The 15,169-nt window shown below is 44.3% G+C and overlaps 1 protein-coding gene across 1 annotated transcript in view; it reads right to left on the bottom strand.

Annotated features, from left to right (window-relative positions):
* Positions 1–15,169, bottom strand: part of ABTB2 (ankyrin repeat and BTB domain containing 2) — a 421,711-nt gene that overhangs the window by 101,897 nt on the left and 304,645 nt on the right. Inside the window, exon 3 of the mRNA XM_078684252.1 lies at positions 10,575–10,785. Within this exon, the coding sequence (XP_078540378.1) occupies positions 10,575–10,785 (211 nt within the window). The remainder of the gene's footprint in view (positions 1–10,574; positions 10,786–15,169) is intronic.

The raw sequence follows: 15,169 nt of genomic DNA, 5'->3' as shown, positions 1-15,169 counted from the left end.
AAGTGATTTGCCCAGAATCACAGGGGGTTTTTGGCGTCGTTACCGAGACTCGAACCAAGTTCCCCAGGTCCGAGGTCGAGCGCCTTAGCCGTTAGGCCAACCCCTCCCCCCTCTCCCCTATGATAGCCACTGAAATTATGCGACATGGCAGGACCAAATTATCGGCAAAGTTGACTAAATTATGTAGCAAGAAAAGGGAAATATGCGGCATATTGCAGCTCATTTAGTGACAGTAGTACTTAACTATTCTGGCATTTTTGGCCAAATGTTACACTCAGTAGTACCAGGTTAAAAACAAAAAACAGCAATAAGCAACTGACTGAAAATTACTAGTCGACCCTTGCAAAAGGGATTCCACTGCACTGCAACATGTTGCTACATTTTAGAAATGTCGGATCCATTTGAGGTAGACCATTTTTTTTAATGCAAATCATGTAGCAGGTGATGTATTATGTGACCAATGTGGGAAATGCATAATTGTGCGGAAAATACAGCAGCCGCAGAATTCCATGACCCCCTTCCTCACAGCCAGCCCACCTTTCACTTTATTGTTAGATCAGATGCTGTCCAGGGGGAATATCGTTTACAACAAAACTTTTACCACGCACTACCATAACAACGCAGGAATTACAACGAAAGTCGTTACAACGACTTGCGCTGGAGGGCGCTGTTGGATAGGGAATAGTTTAATTTTCTATCCAACACCTTCCCTACTATCCACGGGGACTGGAGTTGGAATAGAAAATTAAACTATTCCACTATTGAGCGTCCCACAACGCAAGTTGTTGTAACGACTTGCGTTGTAATACCTGTGTTGTAAAGGAATGCGTGGTAAAAGCATGCGTTGAAACGTCATACAACCCTGTCCAGCGAACGGAGCAGTTTCAGAGTCCTGATTTCTGGTCCTGGCTCTAAAATGGTAGTCAGAATAAGTGACTTGAGTTTTTCATACTAACATCTGTAACAGTAAACAGTTTGTTTATTTAAACTTCATATCCAACTTCCTCCATTTCAAAACACTTTATTACATAGGTGGTATTATTCCCCAATTTAACTGTGCTTAATGTAGCAACACCAGAAGAACAGAAGAAAGGGGTGGCCTTACTGTGATTGAAACTATAGACCAGCGCATCACAGCAGATGTCAGCAGCGATGGTTTAACTCACTAAGATCTGGCCGACATATGGATGTGATCTGCAGGTTCCAGGAGTTGTCCAGTGCTTTATAGTTAAGGTTGCACTAAATTAATCAATAGAGAGATACACACATATAAAGTCAAAACCCATCAGGGCCCACTCAGACTTTCATCTCTCAATTGCGATAACTTGAGAACTTTTAATGTGGATTATAATAACCCCTGATCTATACCCTGCTTAAAAACAGCAAACTGTGGTAGGAAAAGCCATACTCCCCGTTGTGTACAGTGCTTAGAAACAATCACCAATAGCAGTAAATGTTAAAGGAAAAAAAGAGTTATTATTGTTAAAATTGACAGAGGAGAGGAAACAATATCGGTGCATTTAGGAACTGGAGCTGTGGGAGAAAAACAAGCCTTTGTCGGCCCAGCACCATGCCCGGGCGGCTGACAGGAAATAAAGCGGCTTTGTTCATTCATGACTATTTTGGCGCTACTGAATGTCCTCCGTTAAAGGTCCGGATGGGACACGAACAATAAACAATGCATGGGGCTTCTTTCCCAGCAGGTTCCTGCCCGGGCACAGCGCTGCACCAGGCGCTATCTGCTGCTGAGAGGTCTGTTTTTGTCGCCTCTGCGTTCAGCGCGGGTGGAGAACAGATTACGAAGCGTGGGCGCCCTGCTAAATCCCGATTCACAAAGTATTGTATTGTAATTGTAATTCTAAAGCGCCACTGTCCCTGATAAGCCACCGAGGCGCTTGATTGCGGGTAGAACGCTACTCTGGAAGTTAAGCTTAGTGGTTAATCCAGCAGTTATGGATTATTAAAATTAGCCTTGTGCTTTCAAGGAAGGAAACTGCGCCCTGTAGTTTCTTTGTGGAAGGTGACATTAATAGGAGTTAGGGCTTAAATTGGGCCGGGTCCTGCCGAAAAGCAAGTACCGAAACGCGTCCCTTTCGGACTCTCTTTTATGGCCCTCACCCTCAGAGTGAAAACAAAGAATCTTAATTTGTCAGCAGTACCACCCTCCACTGCCTCTCATGTGTCTTTAAAGAGCCTCGTTACTTTTCTTTCCGTTTCATCATTTCAGGACTGAAGCATTTTAACTATTTTATATAAAGATGACATTTGTGTTCCTTATTTATCGTATGCAACTAACAAGCACTGGCAAAGCCAGGGCTACTAAGTGAAAATCTGCTGAAAAATAGTATGTTGGACCAAATGTTGTGTTCCTCCTTACTCCATTAAAGAAGGAGCCTAAAAGATGCTAATTGGATTTGTCTCATATCATGCGTACAGGTGCAAACTTTGTGCAACCTGGCAGCCCATATGGATGAAGTGTTGTGAAGCAGCAGAGAGTTCACCTCTGCCGATTGTAGACACAGTCGACACTTCACACTCCTATGAGGGACAGCACCCCAGTTCAACGCTCGCTGCTGGCGCATGCTGCTACCTGCAGGCAACGACCGGCAGGTCCTAATGGGCATTTCATCCTTATGAGGCTTTTAATTGGAGTACCACTGAACTGGGTAATAACCCAGTGCAGTGGTACTCAAATACCAGCAAAACGATATTATGGAGTACTGCATAAAAGTAAGTTATCATTTCACCGCAGAGCTTTAAACTTCACAGCAGTGCTCTAAACTTCGGAAGCACTTCTCGTCCTGTTTTAGCACCACAGGTGAGAGGACTCTAAATAGTTAAACCGTGCAGTTTAATTTCCTGTAGGGCTACAGCTCGTATAGAATGCCTTTCTTGGCTAGGATACTGGCACGCCTCCCACCACCAATCTGTACTTCTCGGTTTCTCTATTTATACAGACAGCGCGCCTGAAACAGGAGTCTTTCCCCAGGGGGCAGGTGCTGGGCAAGAAAGGAAAACCCAAGCCAAAAACTACAGGAAAAGAAATACAGAACGACAATTTAGAGGGAAGGACAAAAAAAAAAAAAACAGAAGCAAAACCCACTGGGTTACCACAAAAACAAAAAATGTTCACAAAAAGGACTCGATTCATTACAGGGAAGCCTGCTTCCACCTGAACACAAATGGTTTGTGAGAAGGCACTGCGAAGCTCACATGCTTAGCCCCGGTGCAAGGAGTTTTTGGAGCCCATTTGGCCACTCTCCCTGCATAATAAGGTTGTGTCTGAGCTCATTAACAGCAATCAGGAACCCTCTCGAGGCAACATGTTTGTGAATTGGACCCAGTGCCTCAATCAGAGCTGAAACTAATACTGAGCAGTTTAAGTGTATTACTCAGACTTTCCAGAATTCAACTTTTCCAACTGGAGCAAAAGTTAGTAATTGTACCGCGTGGATCAAGGCCATTATGCCCGATGTTCGTCCCCATCGGTTTGAACTGTCTTCGTTCCCAGGTCTGCTCGTGAGTGAATGAATTAATGCATGAATGGATGAATGAATTGATTAATGAAGTGAAGCCTTACAAAGTTCTACACTGACCTTGAAATGTATCCCAGCATTAAGGGGGTGTAAAAGGAGTGCCCCCACATGTTTATTCGCCATGCCCTGGCCTACCCTTCTTCTTGTAGCTGTTTGTGTGCACTTTGAAGCCTCATGCATGAATCATTGCAGGGGGGCTGCTATTTCCCAAGTCTGGATGAGGCTGATAGCACATTAATGTTCTGTATAATGTCCTGGCAAAGCAGTTTCCTCTAATCTTATATTCTTTCTAAGGGGGTCTCTTAATTTCGAAGTGAAAAGGGCAGGCCAGAAGTAGGAGGTCTTTTGCCACTGCCAAGGCATGTTGGAAAATGCGCTAAATGACGTTGGTGCAGATTTAATAATCCCCAGTGCTCACTATCTGGCACTAGTCCAGTTGGCCATCTGCAACTGGACGGGCAGCATGCGGATCTGCCACGCACTCACGCGGAGAAATTTAATGTCCACCATGAACAAATATTGTCTTAGTTATGAAAACACCTGGAAGCTATGAGCACAACCGAGTGATGGATGCTGGATCTCTGACTATGGGCCAGATTTAGAGTTTAGCGGACAGGGTACTTCACTGCAAACACGATAGCGTACCTTGTCTGCCAAATTATCAGGGCTCGAGTCGGGGTACCAATTCTTTTACCGGGGGGACGCCATCCCCCTTGCCAAACAGCTGGACTCTCTGGGACGAGGAGCTCGGCACCTTTCGTGACGTCACTTCCTGTCGTGACGTCACTTCCGGTGACAGCGTCCCCCCACTTCTTTTTTTTACGACTTGTGCCCTGCTAAGTATCAATCCGTCCGCCCATTTAGAGACCAGCAGACTGTAAGGTTTCTGTTGTGAAGCCCCCATTGTCTCTGCGAAAGAGAGCTTTCTCTTACGGCCCGACAAAGAAGGGGTAGTCGGACGCGCGGCGTTACATCACCTGCCATTTTTTTTGTGATGTTTAATGTCCATTTGTTCTGTCCATCACTGACAAGAAAACCCTGGGGGTGAGGAACACAAGAAAACAATAATGACCCCAACAACCAAGGGGAAATCTCCCAAGGTGTGGAGGGGGGTCATTCGTTTATTCTTTTTCAAAAACAAACTCCCATTTTGGGAGTTTGTTTTTGAACAAAAGTAACAGCTAAGAGTTCAGTGGACGACCGTGAAAACCAATGGCGGCCGTCCACCAAACTTTTTGTATCTTGAAGGGAACCGGTGAGAAGGCGGTTCCCTTCTGGGTACAGAAAGGACTGCTGCGTCAGCAGTTATCTCTAAATTTGACGGATGATAGTCTGTCCAGATGACAGTGGTAATGTCCTCTCCCACCCTGACCAATTTAGTACAGCACATCAAAGTTGAGATCAGACACTACTTTGCCTATGTGTGTATAGGTGATCGAACAGTGCAAACTTCACTGAAGAGCAGCGGAGCGCAGACCACGCACTGTATCCCTGACTTATGATTGGAGAAGTGTGGCTCAATGGTTAGAGCGGCAGACCCTGATGCAGAGGTCTGGCCCGGGACCAGGGTTCAATTGCCGCCTCGGCAAATCTTGGGCTCAATGTTGAATAGCGGGGAGGCAGAGGGGCGCGGGGTGTAGCGGATAAGCAAGACGACAAGGGACTACACAAAAAATAAAAATAAATAAAAGAATGACTCGCCGTAACTTCAGCCAGCCGCATCTCACTCTCTCCTGCTCCTCTGCAGACAGACTCCCAGAATCCACTGCGGACAATCCTGACGCTACTCTCACAGTATGAGAACAGGATTGGGATTGGCCTGGGCGCCCAGGATTTGCACTCCCAGGCAGACTGGGAGGCTGTGCCTGCTGTCTGCAACTTGGCAACGAAGCTCGGGTTGTAGACACCTTCCCAGCGCATGACAGTTTGGCACCTACCACTCCCCCTCAGTGGCTGTCACTCCCCTGACCCTGCCCCCAAGACTTGGCACACTTAGAAGAAATATAAAATGATAAAGTGGGTTTAAAAGCCGTTTTATTATCGTTTCATTGTTCACGTTTTTGGGAGGGTGCTGGCAATGGGGTGCGACGTTCCTCCGCCATAGCTGAGGAGCCGCCACTTATATGTGTTCTTTGAAGATGAAATTGGTGTGCAGGGAGGGCCGAAGTGAGTACTTGTTTCTATAAGCTGGAGAATGACCTGTCCAAGTTCATCGCGGAGATATTGGCCCAGATGCATGAAAGGAAAATCTGGTCGCAAAGGGGCAGATTCTCAGAATCTGCCCTTTTGCGACCGGTATTTTTGAATTTGGAACGCATCATCCCAAATGCAAAAAGGTGTTATGCAGTTCTGTAAGTCGAAGAGCCAGATATTAAGCACCTTCCTGGAGGTGTTAAGGGAGGGGGCGTTTTTTGATGTCGATCGGGAGCTCGTTCCAGGTCTTGGCCGCAATGTAAGAGAAGGCTCTTCCCCCTGGTCTGGCTCTGTGGATGCTCGGGGTTTTGGCAAGGGCGAAGTTGGCGGATCGTAGGTTTCTTTTGGGTTCGTGGAAGGGGATTCTCTCGTTGAGGCATTGGGGTCCTGTTTTGTGGAGTCATTTGTAGACGTGGGTGAGTATCTTGAAGGTGACTCTCTTCTTGACAGGGCACCAGTGGAGATTCCGTAGATGTTGGTTGATGTGGGATGCCGAGGACAAGTCTGGTGGCGGTTTTCTGTGTCATCTGGAGCTTGCGGAGTAGATACCTACTTAGACGGATGTATGACGTTACAACGCATACTTTTACAACGACTACCATTACAACGAATTTTTTACAACGCAAAACCTTTTACAACGCATACCATTACAACGCAAGATTTTACAACGCAAGTACCTTTACAACGCATACCATTACAACGTAAATATTGGTAAGTATATAATATTTTTTTAATATAAATTATTTTAAATTATTAAAATATAATTAAATTTTATTTAATTTTATTTAATTAATTTAATTTAAATATAATTTTAATTTATTTTTACAAATTAACCCTGTACCCCAAAAACCCAAAACTGACCCTGAACCCTAAAAATATTTTTTTTAATTTAAAATAATTTAAATTATTAAAATATAATTAATTTTTATTTAATTACATTTAATTAATTTAATTTAAATATTATTTTATTTTATTTTTACAAATTAACCCTGTACCCCAAAAACCCAAAACTGTCCCTGAACCCTAAAAATACCCCTTTGCCCAAAAATCTAAAACTGACCCTGAACCCTAAAAATACCTTTACCCAAAAACTGAAAACTGACCCTGAACCCTAAAAATACCCCTTTACCCAAAAACTGAAAACTGACCCTGAACCCTAAAAATACCCCTTTACCCAAAAACTGAAAACTGACCCTGAACCCTAAAAATACCCCTTTACCCAAAAACTGAAAACTGACCCTGAACCCTAAAAATACCCCTTTACCCAAAAACTGAAAACTGACCCTGAACCCTAAAAATACCCCTTTACTCAAAAACTGAAAACTGACCCTGAACCCTAAAAATACCCCTTTACCCAAAAACTGAAAACTGACCCTGAACCCTAAAAATACCCCTTTACCCAAAAACTGAAAACTGACCCTGAACCCTAAAAATACCCCTTTACCCAAAAACTGAAAACTGACCCTAAACCCTAAAAATACTCCTTTACCAAAAAACCCAAACATATAATATTTTAAAAATATTTATATACTTACCAATACTTACGTTGTAATGGTATGCGTTGTAAAGGTACTTGCGTTGTAAAATCCTGCGTTGTAATGGTATGCGTTGTAAAAGTTTTTGCGTTGTAAAACTTTCGTTGTAATGGTAGTTCGTTGTAAAAGTTGCGTTGTAAAGGTTGTTTCCCACTTAGACAATAAGTCTAAGTAGGTATAAACCATCAGTCCTTATATGGTGTGGTGTTTGCTTTTGTAATATGTATTTAACTTCTCATGCTACACACGAGTTAAAGTCCATTGATGTTTCTATTACACTCAGCACGATATAACTTGCATTTCAAAAATACCATGCGTCAAGGTTTTAGGATATTTCTCATAGAGATAAAATTAATGACCTGGGCAACACTGCCACCTATAAACTACTGCAAGATGCTATCTTCCACAACTCCGAAGACGCCTACGCACAAACCACATTTCATCAACACTTCCATTCACCCCCCACCCCGGTACATCATGTAACATTACTACCACTCATCTTATGTGTGACGTAATCTTGGAACACAACATTTAATGTACTATTACTTCCCTTTCCCAGTGGTTGATTTGTAAAAAAAATACTTGCTAGGGCTCTCGGCAGGAGGCCACTGCAGCTTGCACCACTCATTGCCATGCCAATGATAGTAAAAACACAAATATTAACCATCACACTCCTACCAGTATGACAATTCGGACTATTTCCGGCTCGCAAAGCTATAAGAATGGTTTGGGCAGCAGGTAATAGTAATTTTTAAATATATTTTTTGATTTATAATTAAATGTTGTGGTCATCTCTAAATTTTCCAGAGCGCCACCTTGTGGCAGACTCTCACAAGTCTCAGTGTTGACAATTATGTGTGGGTGCCCAGCACCACAAACCACTGTCTCAAATTAAGAACCCCCCTCCCAGTAGATACTAGATATCTATTCTTAAGAGGTAGTACAATGTTCTCGCTTTATTACAGAAAATGCTTTAATTAACCCCATATTATAAAATGCTCCGCATTAAGAAGGTAATTTTCTGACTCCAAATCTGTAGCTTCCAAGAGCACACTATACGTAACCTACACCTGACCTCGACATGAAAATCACTTTTCTGGAAACAGGATGCAACATTATTTAGTGGTAGTAGTGCAGCCAGACATGTACCGTTTTACATCAACCACGCCCACTGTACTCTATAGTGACTTTATAATAAGCTGATTCTAAACCGTCCCAAAGCGACCAGACCAAGCCCCCTCGAGTATCCTTACAGTATACCTCCTCCTTCCATTGGGGGTTGACTGCTTTACTCAGACTTTAGTGATACTGGCACTCTTTATTTACGATACTTCCTTCAGGACCTGGAAACAGCTTGTGTGGTGATTTTAGTGATCCAGGGTGGTTGGTTTGTTCATTTGGTTCCTGAATAGGCTTTTGAAACAGGGAAACAATGTGTCCTGTTTTGAGAGTGTCTGGAAAGGCATCTTGACTGAGGGAGGGGTTGATGATATTAGGGAGAATTGTGAGGACTTCGGATTTCATAATCAAAGACAGAAAATATAATTATCCTCAAACAAAATGTGATGCGTGTTTACAACAACTCTTTATTCATTAATTGTGAAATCTAAAACTCCACTTTCAACTTGTTTCAGAGCCCCAAACAACTCCCTGTGAACTGATGGGATACGCAATTGTGGACCTTGTTGTAGCACAAATTGATCCGACCTCAATGGAAGGGTCCCTGAGATTCGAAGACAACCCTCAAGACTGAGATTAGATTTATAAAATCTTTAGTTGCCCACTCCCCAGATCAACATGGAAAAATATGGAATTAGAATTAGTGCATCTTTATGAAATGATGTCTAACATCGACAACAAGACGCTCTTCTCCGGAGATAAAGAGATATTGTGAGTCCTCTAATCCACCTTCTACCGACGATGGTCACTTTTATGAAGTTCATGATGACTATGCCACAGATGATGATGCTGAAATGTTAAAGCAAAATATATCCGGAAAGGAAAACGAATTGTCAATAACTGGGTTGATTTCCTTCCATGGGTTACAAGTAGCAAATAGACAATTAAAGCAAAGTTGCATATGATGTCACTTAGGATCAATAGTCGGAAACTCCTTGTTATGGCAGCCACCCTTCTAGAGTTTTCTGTTGTGTGTAGACCCTCGACTCAAATACTCTTTCAATGTTTAATTGAAGACATTCACCAGCTGCACAGGGCAGAAAAGTCACGAGAGAGCTTTACACAAAAGGTCCTTCACTCCGCTGACCCTCCAAAGCAGTATTGGTGTCCAGCCCTGTCACCCTCTGGCCAGGTATCTTTTCCATCACCAGAGCAAATATTTTTTAAAAAAACATACTCGCTACCCTCTTTACCTATACGAGCCCTCCCACAGCCCTACCCATCACCCTGAGTTACTACTTCCCTTACACCGTCTCAATATTATTCAAATGCAATGCCTAGCAGACTAGGCCATCCTTACCCTTCTCTCCACTTTCTACCTGATGCCTGAGTCTACTCTCAATGCAAGAGAGAAGCGCGGTAGCCAAACTGCAAGCAGCACTATGAGAACCAATATCACAGTGGACTTCAGTCCCTCGTCATTCGTGTAGTGGGTCTACGCAGAACCACAACCAGCAGAGAAAGTTGTGCCAGATGATGCAAGAACACCACCCTCATTTCCCACCACTCTGAGGTCTGGAGAGAATCAAGAGGTGGAGAAGTTGGCTGGGGCCGTAGAATACCAATGCCATAACACGACCTCTCTCGGATCTCTGGACTACCGGAGGAGAGAGCAGCCCTACATCCACCAGAACATTGGTACATCGTCAGAGCCGGGAAAAATTAAACGTAACTTTCACAACTTTGTTGTCCGAAAAGTGAATAATCAGGTCTCAAATCTGCTATTATGGATAATGGCTTCCAGGAGAAACCATACACAGCAAAACATGTTACCCCTGTTGAGTGTAGAGGAGAAGAAGAATGTTGAAAAAGATGTTGCTGATCAAGGTAGGGAACTGGGCATGTGTGCAACAATCTGATTAATCATTGAGTATTCAAACCAGGTTTTTCTGGCTTCCAACAGCCGGATCCTCACTATCAGCACCAATATATTTAACCCGTTTGCTGCTGCGAACGTTTCAGCGCCAGTGCTGAACGTTCGAAGAAACGGGTGCAGCCGCGTCGGCCGTTGGACGTGCCCAGCACCAGGGAGGTAGCTCGCGCGACGTCCAACGGCCGACGGCAGCAGCGTACGGGTAAACATAAAAAAATGAAACAAACCTCCAGCTGGGTGAAGCCAGTATACGCCTACCTTTCGTTGTTGAGAGCCATGCGCGGGGGATCCAGGTTCGGATTCTCCATGGACTCCATCTGCGGACATCGCAGGAAGTAGTAGAGCGTGTGCAAGGCATCGGGGGACCAGGTGATTGGCTGCTGCTGTCGCGTCTGTCGGATGGGGCTCATGCCAGGGCGGAGCGTGTTTAAACACTGCATGTGATGCATGGCTCGCGAAACTAAGTCACCTACATGTTAGGAGAGAAGAGGACAGCCTTAGTATGCATTTGGACCTATGTATTGTACAGAGTAAAGACAGAGAAACATTTTAAAGGTACCTCTAATTAAGTGAAAATTCCTTAAAACAAAAGGTGGAGTTTCCTGCATCCTCTTTCTGAGCTGACTCACTTTTCAAAACGCTTGCGTTCTCTTTTTGAGCTGACCTGTATTCCCCTTCCTGCAGCACTTCTTGAGGTAATTCTGCACAAATACATTTTCTAACACCTACATCCTCTTTCTGAACTGATTCAGTTTCCCCAATCCCAGACCCTCTTTCTGAGCTAAATCAATGTTCCAGATGTGTGCACCTTCTTTCTGTGCCGATTGAATTTTCCAAACATCCACACCCAGTTTGCAAGCTGGTACGGATTTCATAACCCCGGCAATTTTTATATTTCAATTCACAAGGCTTTCTTTTACAACTCTTTGGTCCCCAATTTCAGTCTCTCCTCTCCATTCTCAAAGTTTAAGTTGTTTCTCTTCTTCTCAGGTGTGTTTGATCACCTTTCCCACAGTTGCAGGCGTGTGGTAGAGTTCTCGTTTTTAGGGCAGGTCAGGTTTGCCTGAGACCATATGATTTTAGACGGTTGGGCAAGCATAGATTCCAAATTGAGTTAAAACACACATTGGCTCTGTGCTTGGAAAAGAATTATAGCTAAAGGAATTGTTTATAGTGCACGTGACTATGGGCAATGCCAGTACATATACCCAGCAGAGAATCCAGAGAGCCTGAGATCACTTTAAGATTTTTAAAAACCTTCGTTGCCTTACAAGGACTGATAGACTTACAGCACTGACCTTCTTCAATTGTGAACAAATCATCATCACCATGAGAGATCCCAAATCAATCAATCAATCAGGGTTTTTTGTACCGTGCTACTCAGCCGTGAGGTTCTAAAGGCGCTGGGGGGGTCGGAGGGGAGCAGCCCTGGTCAATCGAAGAACCAGGTTTTGAGGGTTGTCCTGAAGATATGCAGGGTGGGGGCGCGCCTGATGTCGATGGGGAGCTTGTTTCAGGTCTTGGCCGCGATGTAGGAGAAGGTTCTTCCACCCGTTCTTGCTCTGCGGATGCATGGGGGTTTGGTGAGGGCGAGGTCGGCGGAACGGAGGTTTCTCTTGGGTACGTGGAAGGAGATTCTATCATTGAGATATTGGGGTCCGTTGTTGTGGAAGCATTTATAGACGTGGGTGAGTATCTTGGAGGTTACTCTCTTCTCGATGGGGAGCCAGTGAAGGTTTCACAGGTGTTGGGTGATGTGTTCATGTCGAGAGTTGCTAAAGACGAGTCTGGCTGCGGTGTTCTGTATGGTCTGGTGTTTGCGGAGCAGAAACTAGTTGATTCTGGCATTGAGGGCGTTTCCGTAGTCCAGTCTTCTGGTTATGAGTGCGTGGGTGACGGTCTTCCTTGATTTGGGGGGGATTCATTTGAGGATCTTATGAAGGATACGGAGGGTGTTGAAACAGGTGGAGGCGAGAGCGTTGACCAGTCAGGTCATGAAGAGGGATCGAAGTGTAATAGAGACAGAGTTCAAATTATCCAGTTTTATTCTCTTGTTGCACAGACACATTGATGTTAAATTATTACATTCAGGATACTTCTTCCTTCTATTGTGATGTACCTTAGATTCTCATAAAATAAATGTTTTGCAAACTTGTTGGCAATACTTAGTTTTTAACAGAATAAGTGCCGGGTTCAATGGTTTAATCAGAGGGTGCGGAATACCAAAGGCGCAAAGCCATATGGACAAATCCGTCACCCTAAATGTTACAGGAAAACCCAGACAAGGATCCTGTGCTTACTGTGTCACAAAACTTAAGCTATACCTCACTGACGACATCTAATCAGGTCGATACCGCATTGGAGTTTCTTGAGTTCCCTTCTAAATTGGACCCGGCCTGGAAGTTCGGGCTGGAGTTTTGTTTTTGGAGCAGGTCCAAGACAGATTTGCATAAGGCGGGTCTCTGTCTAGATCGGCCCAGTGGGTGTAAAACGATGGTCTGGCATGTGGACCCGAGCAATCGCCAGTGGGTGACATTATTTCAAGCATTCCATCCATCACCTTGTTGTGTTTTGTGGTGATTTGTTTGGGACAACCGAACAATGTGTTAACTTGTGGATTACCTGAAAGTAATCTACCAAGTTTAGAAAGTTATTTTTGATTTGTGTGGGTAGTACTCGCGTTTGTCATTCAATTGCATCTAATCACTTTCACCAAACAACTAAAACATTATAACTTCAGGACACTAGAGGCGGAATAATTAAAATGTATTTCGTTTTTAATGTCCTGGGTGCATGAACACATTTCAGTGTAGAGTGAAGGAGAAGGTGAGTGCTTTCCACAGGAGGCCCTCTAAAAACTGTAAAAATCATTGACGAAAATACAGAGTTAAGACTGCGCACCACGTTTTGTATACAATCTCTATCTTTCTGAAATGAAACCCCATCCTAAAATACTTTTCTGTGTTTGAAGGTGATTTAAGTTTAAAAGCCCCAGGTAACGTTTTCTGTTCCCATGTCAGCTATGTTTTGCTACCTTTTACTCTTCAGGTAACTTTTAAATATAAAGTAGTGCATCTACCAGCTTTACTGATAGACATACAGACAAGCTCTATCAGACTGTCATATTCTCTATTGGGTCCATGCAACCAGTGCTTTAAATGAAAAAATAGAAGTGCTGGTACTCCCTCTTTGGAGTACCTGTTCGCCCCTGAGAAGTGCTGGTACTCTCCCATTTAAGTGCATGGTGGCAGTGCTGAGAAGTGCCAGTACTCTCCCATTAAGTGCATGGTGGCAGTGCTGAGAAGTGTAGGTATTATTCTCCCATTTCCGTGCATTGGGGCAGTGCTGAGAAGTGTAGGTATTATTCTCCCATTTAAGTGCATGGTGGCAGTGCTGAGAAGTGTAGGTATTATTCTCCCACTTAAGTGCATGGTGGCAGTGCTAAGAAGTGTAGGTATTATTCTCCCATTTAAGTGCATGGTAGCAGGGCTGAGAAGTGTAGGTATTATCATCCCATTTAAGTGCATGGTAGCAGGGCTGAGAAGTGTAGGTATTATTATCCCATTTAAGTGCATGGTGGCAGGGCTGAGAAGTGTAGGTATTATTCTCCCATTTAAGTGCATGGTGGCAGTGCTGAGAAGTGTAGGTATTCTCCCATTTAAGTGCATGGTGGCAGTGCTGAGAAGTGCCAGTACTCTCCCATTTAAGTGCATGTGGCAGTGCTGAGAAGTGCAGGTATTCTCCCATTTAAGTGCATGGTGGCAGTGCTGGGAAGTGTAGGCATTATTCTCCCATTTAAGTGCATGGTGGCAGTGCTGAGAAGTGCCAGTACTCTCCCATTTAAGTGCATGGTGGCAGTGCTGAGAAGTGTAGGTATTTTCCCATTTAAGTGCAAGGTGGCAGTGCTGAGAAGTGTAGGCATTATTTTCCCATTTATGTGCATGGTGGCAGTGCTGAGAAGTGCCAGTACTCTCCCATTTATGTGCATGGTGGCAGTGCTGAGAAGTGCAGGTATTCTCCCTTTCAAATTAAAGAAGTGCAGGATTTGCGAAGATATCAGAAAAAGTGTCCCACATTTGCAAAACACGCTAGTTTTGAACCAGTACAGTTTTGTAACGAGAAAAAAACAATGACATCGTTTTTTTTTTAACTACCCAGATAGTGGGTGTTGCAGCATGCATAGTGGGCACAGCACTGCATATACTTTAATCTTTTTCATCGAGAGTCGTAATGGATGCGTGCATTTATCTTTATCAATGTATCTCATATATGGTTAGTGCTGTGAAGCAGCCGCCTAACACCCTAAGAGCTATATACCCCAATAAACAAATGATCGGCACAAGCCCTGTTTGACTTGGGAATGAATTGCGCCATTAATTACAAACTCTGGCGCCGCCGTGTGAGAACCGGTCCTTCCAGGGCAGGAATCACACGGGCGTCTCGTCGAGTTATTTCATTCACCGCAGCCGTGCGGGCCTCGCCCAGAGAGTGGAAAACTCTCCGCGCGTCTCCGAGGCTTCCATACCCGCTCCTGGCTCCGGCTCGAGCCGAATGAATGGTCCCAAAGTCCCTGTACTCGAACCCCGGGCGGGTCTGGGCTTAGAGTGTGTCTGGAGGTTCGAGGCGCTCTCTCCCGCCTTTAATTGTGGCGCGAGCCTTCCTGGGCAGACCACGTGCTGGACAGTAACAGGGAAGGCCTGTATGGCACGACATGGCACACAAGCCCCTCTTGTCCTCGTCAGTAAATGGAGGTGTGTGAGGGAGATCTGGAGACCACACTCCAATTACAGCAGGTGCTGTAGCCTCTGACACTCGCGTTCAAGCAGAGCCTTGTGTGGCTTACTCATCCAGCC

Source organism: Lissotriton helveticus, chromosome 3_2 (assembly GCF_964261635.1).
Source record: "Lissotriton helveticus chromosome 3_2, aLisHel1.1, whole genome shotgun sequence".
Classification (NCBI taxonomy): domain Eukaryota; kingdom Metazoa; phylum Chordata; class Amphibia; order Caudata; family Salamandridae; genus Lissotriton; species Lissotriton helveticus.
This window is presented reverse-complemented; position numbering and strand designations above follow the sequence as displayed.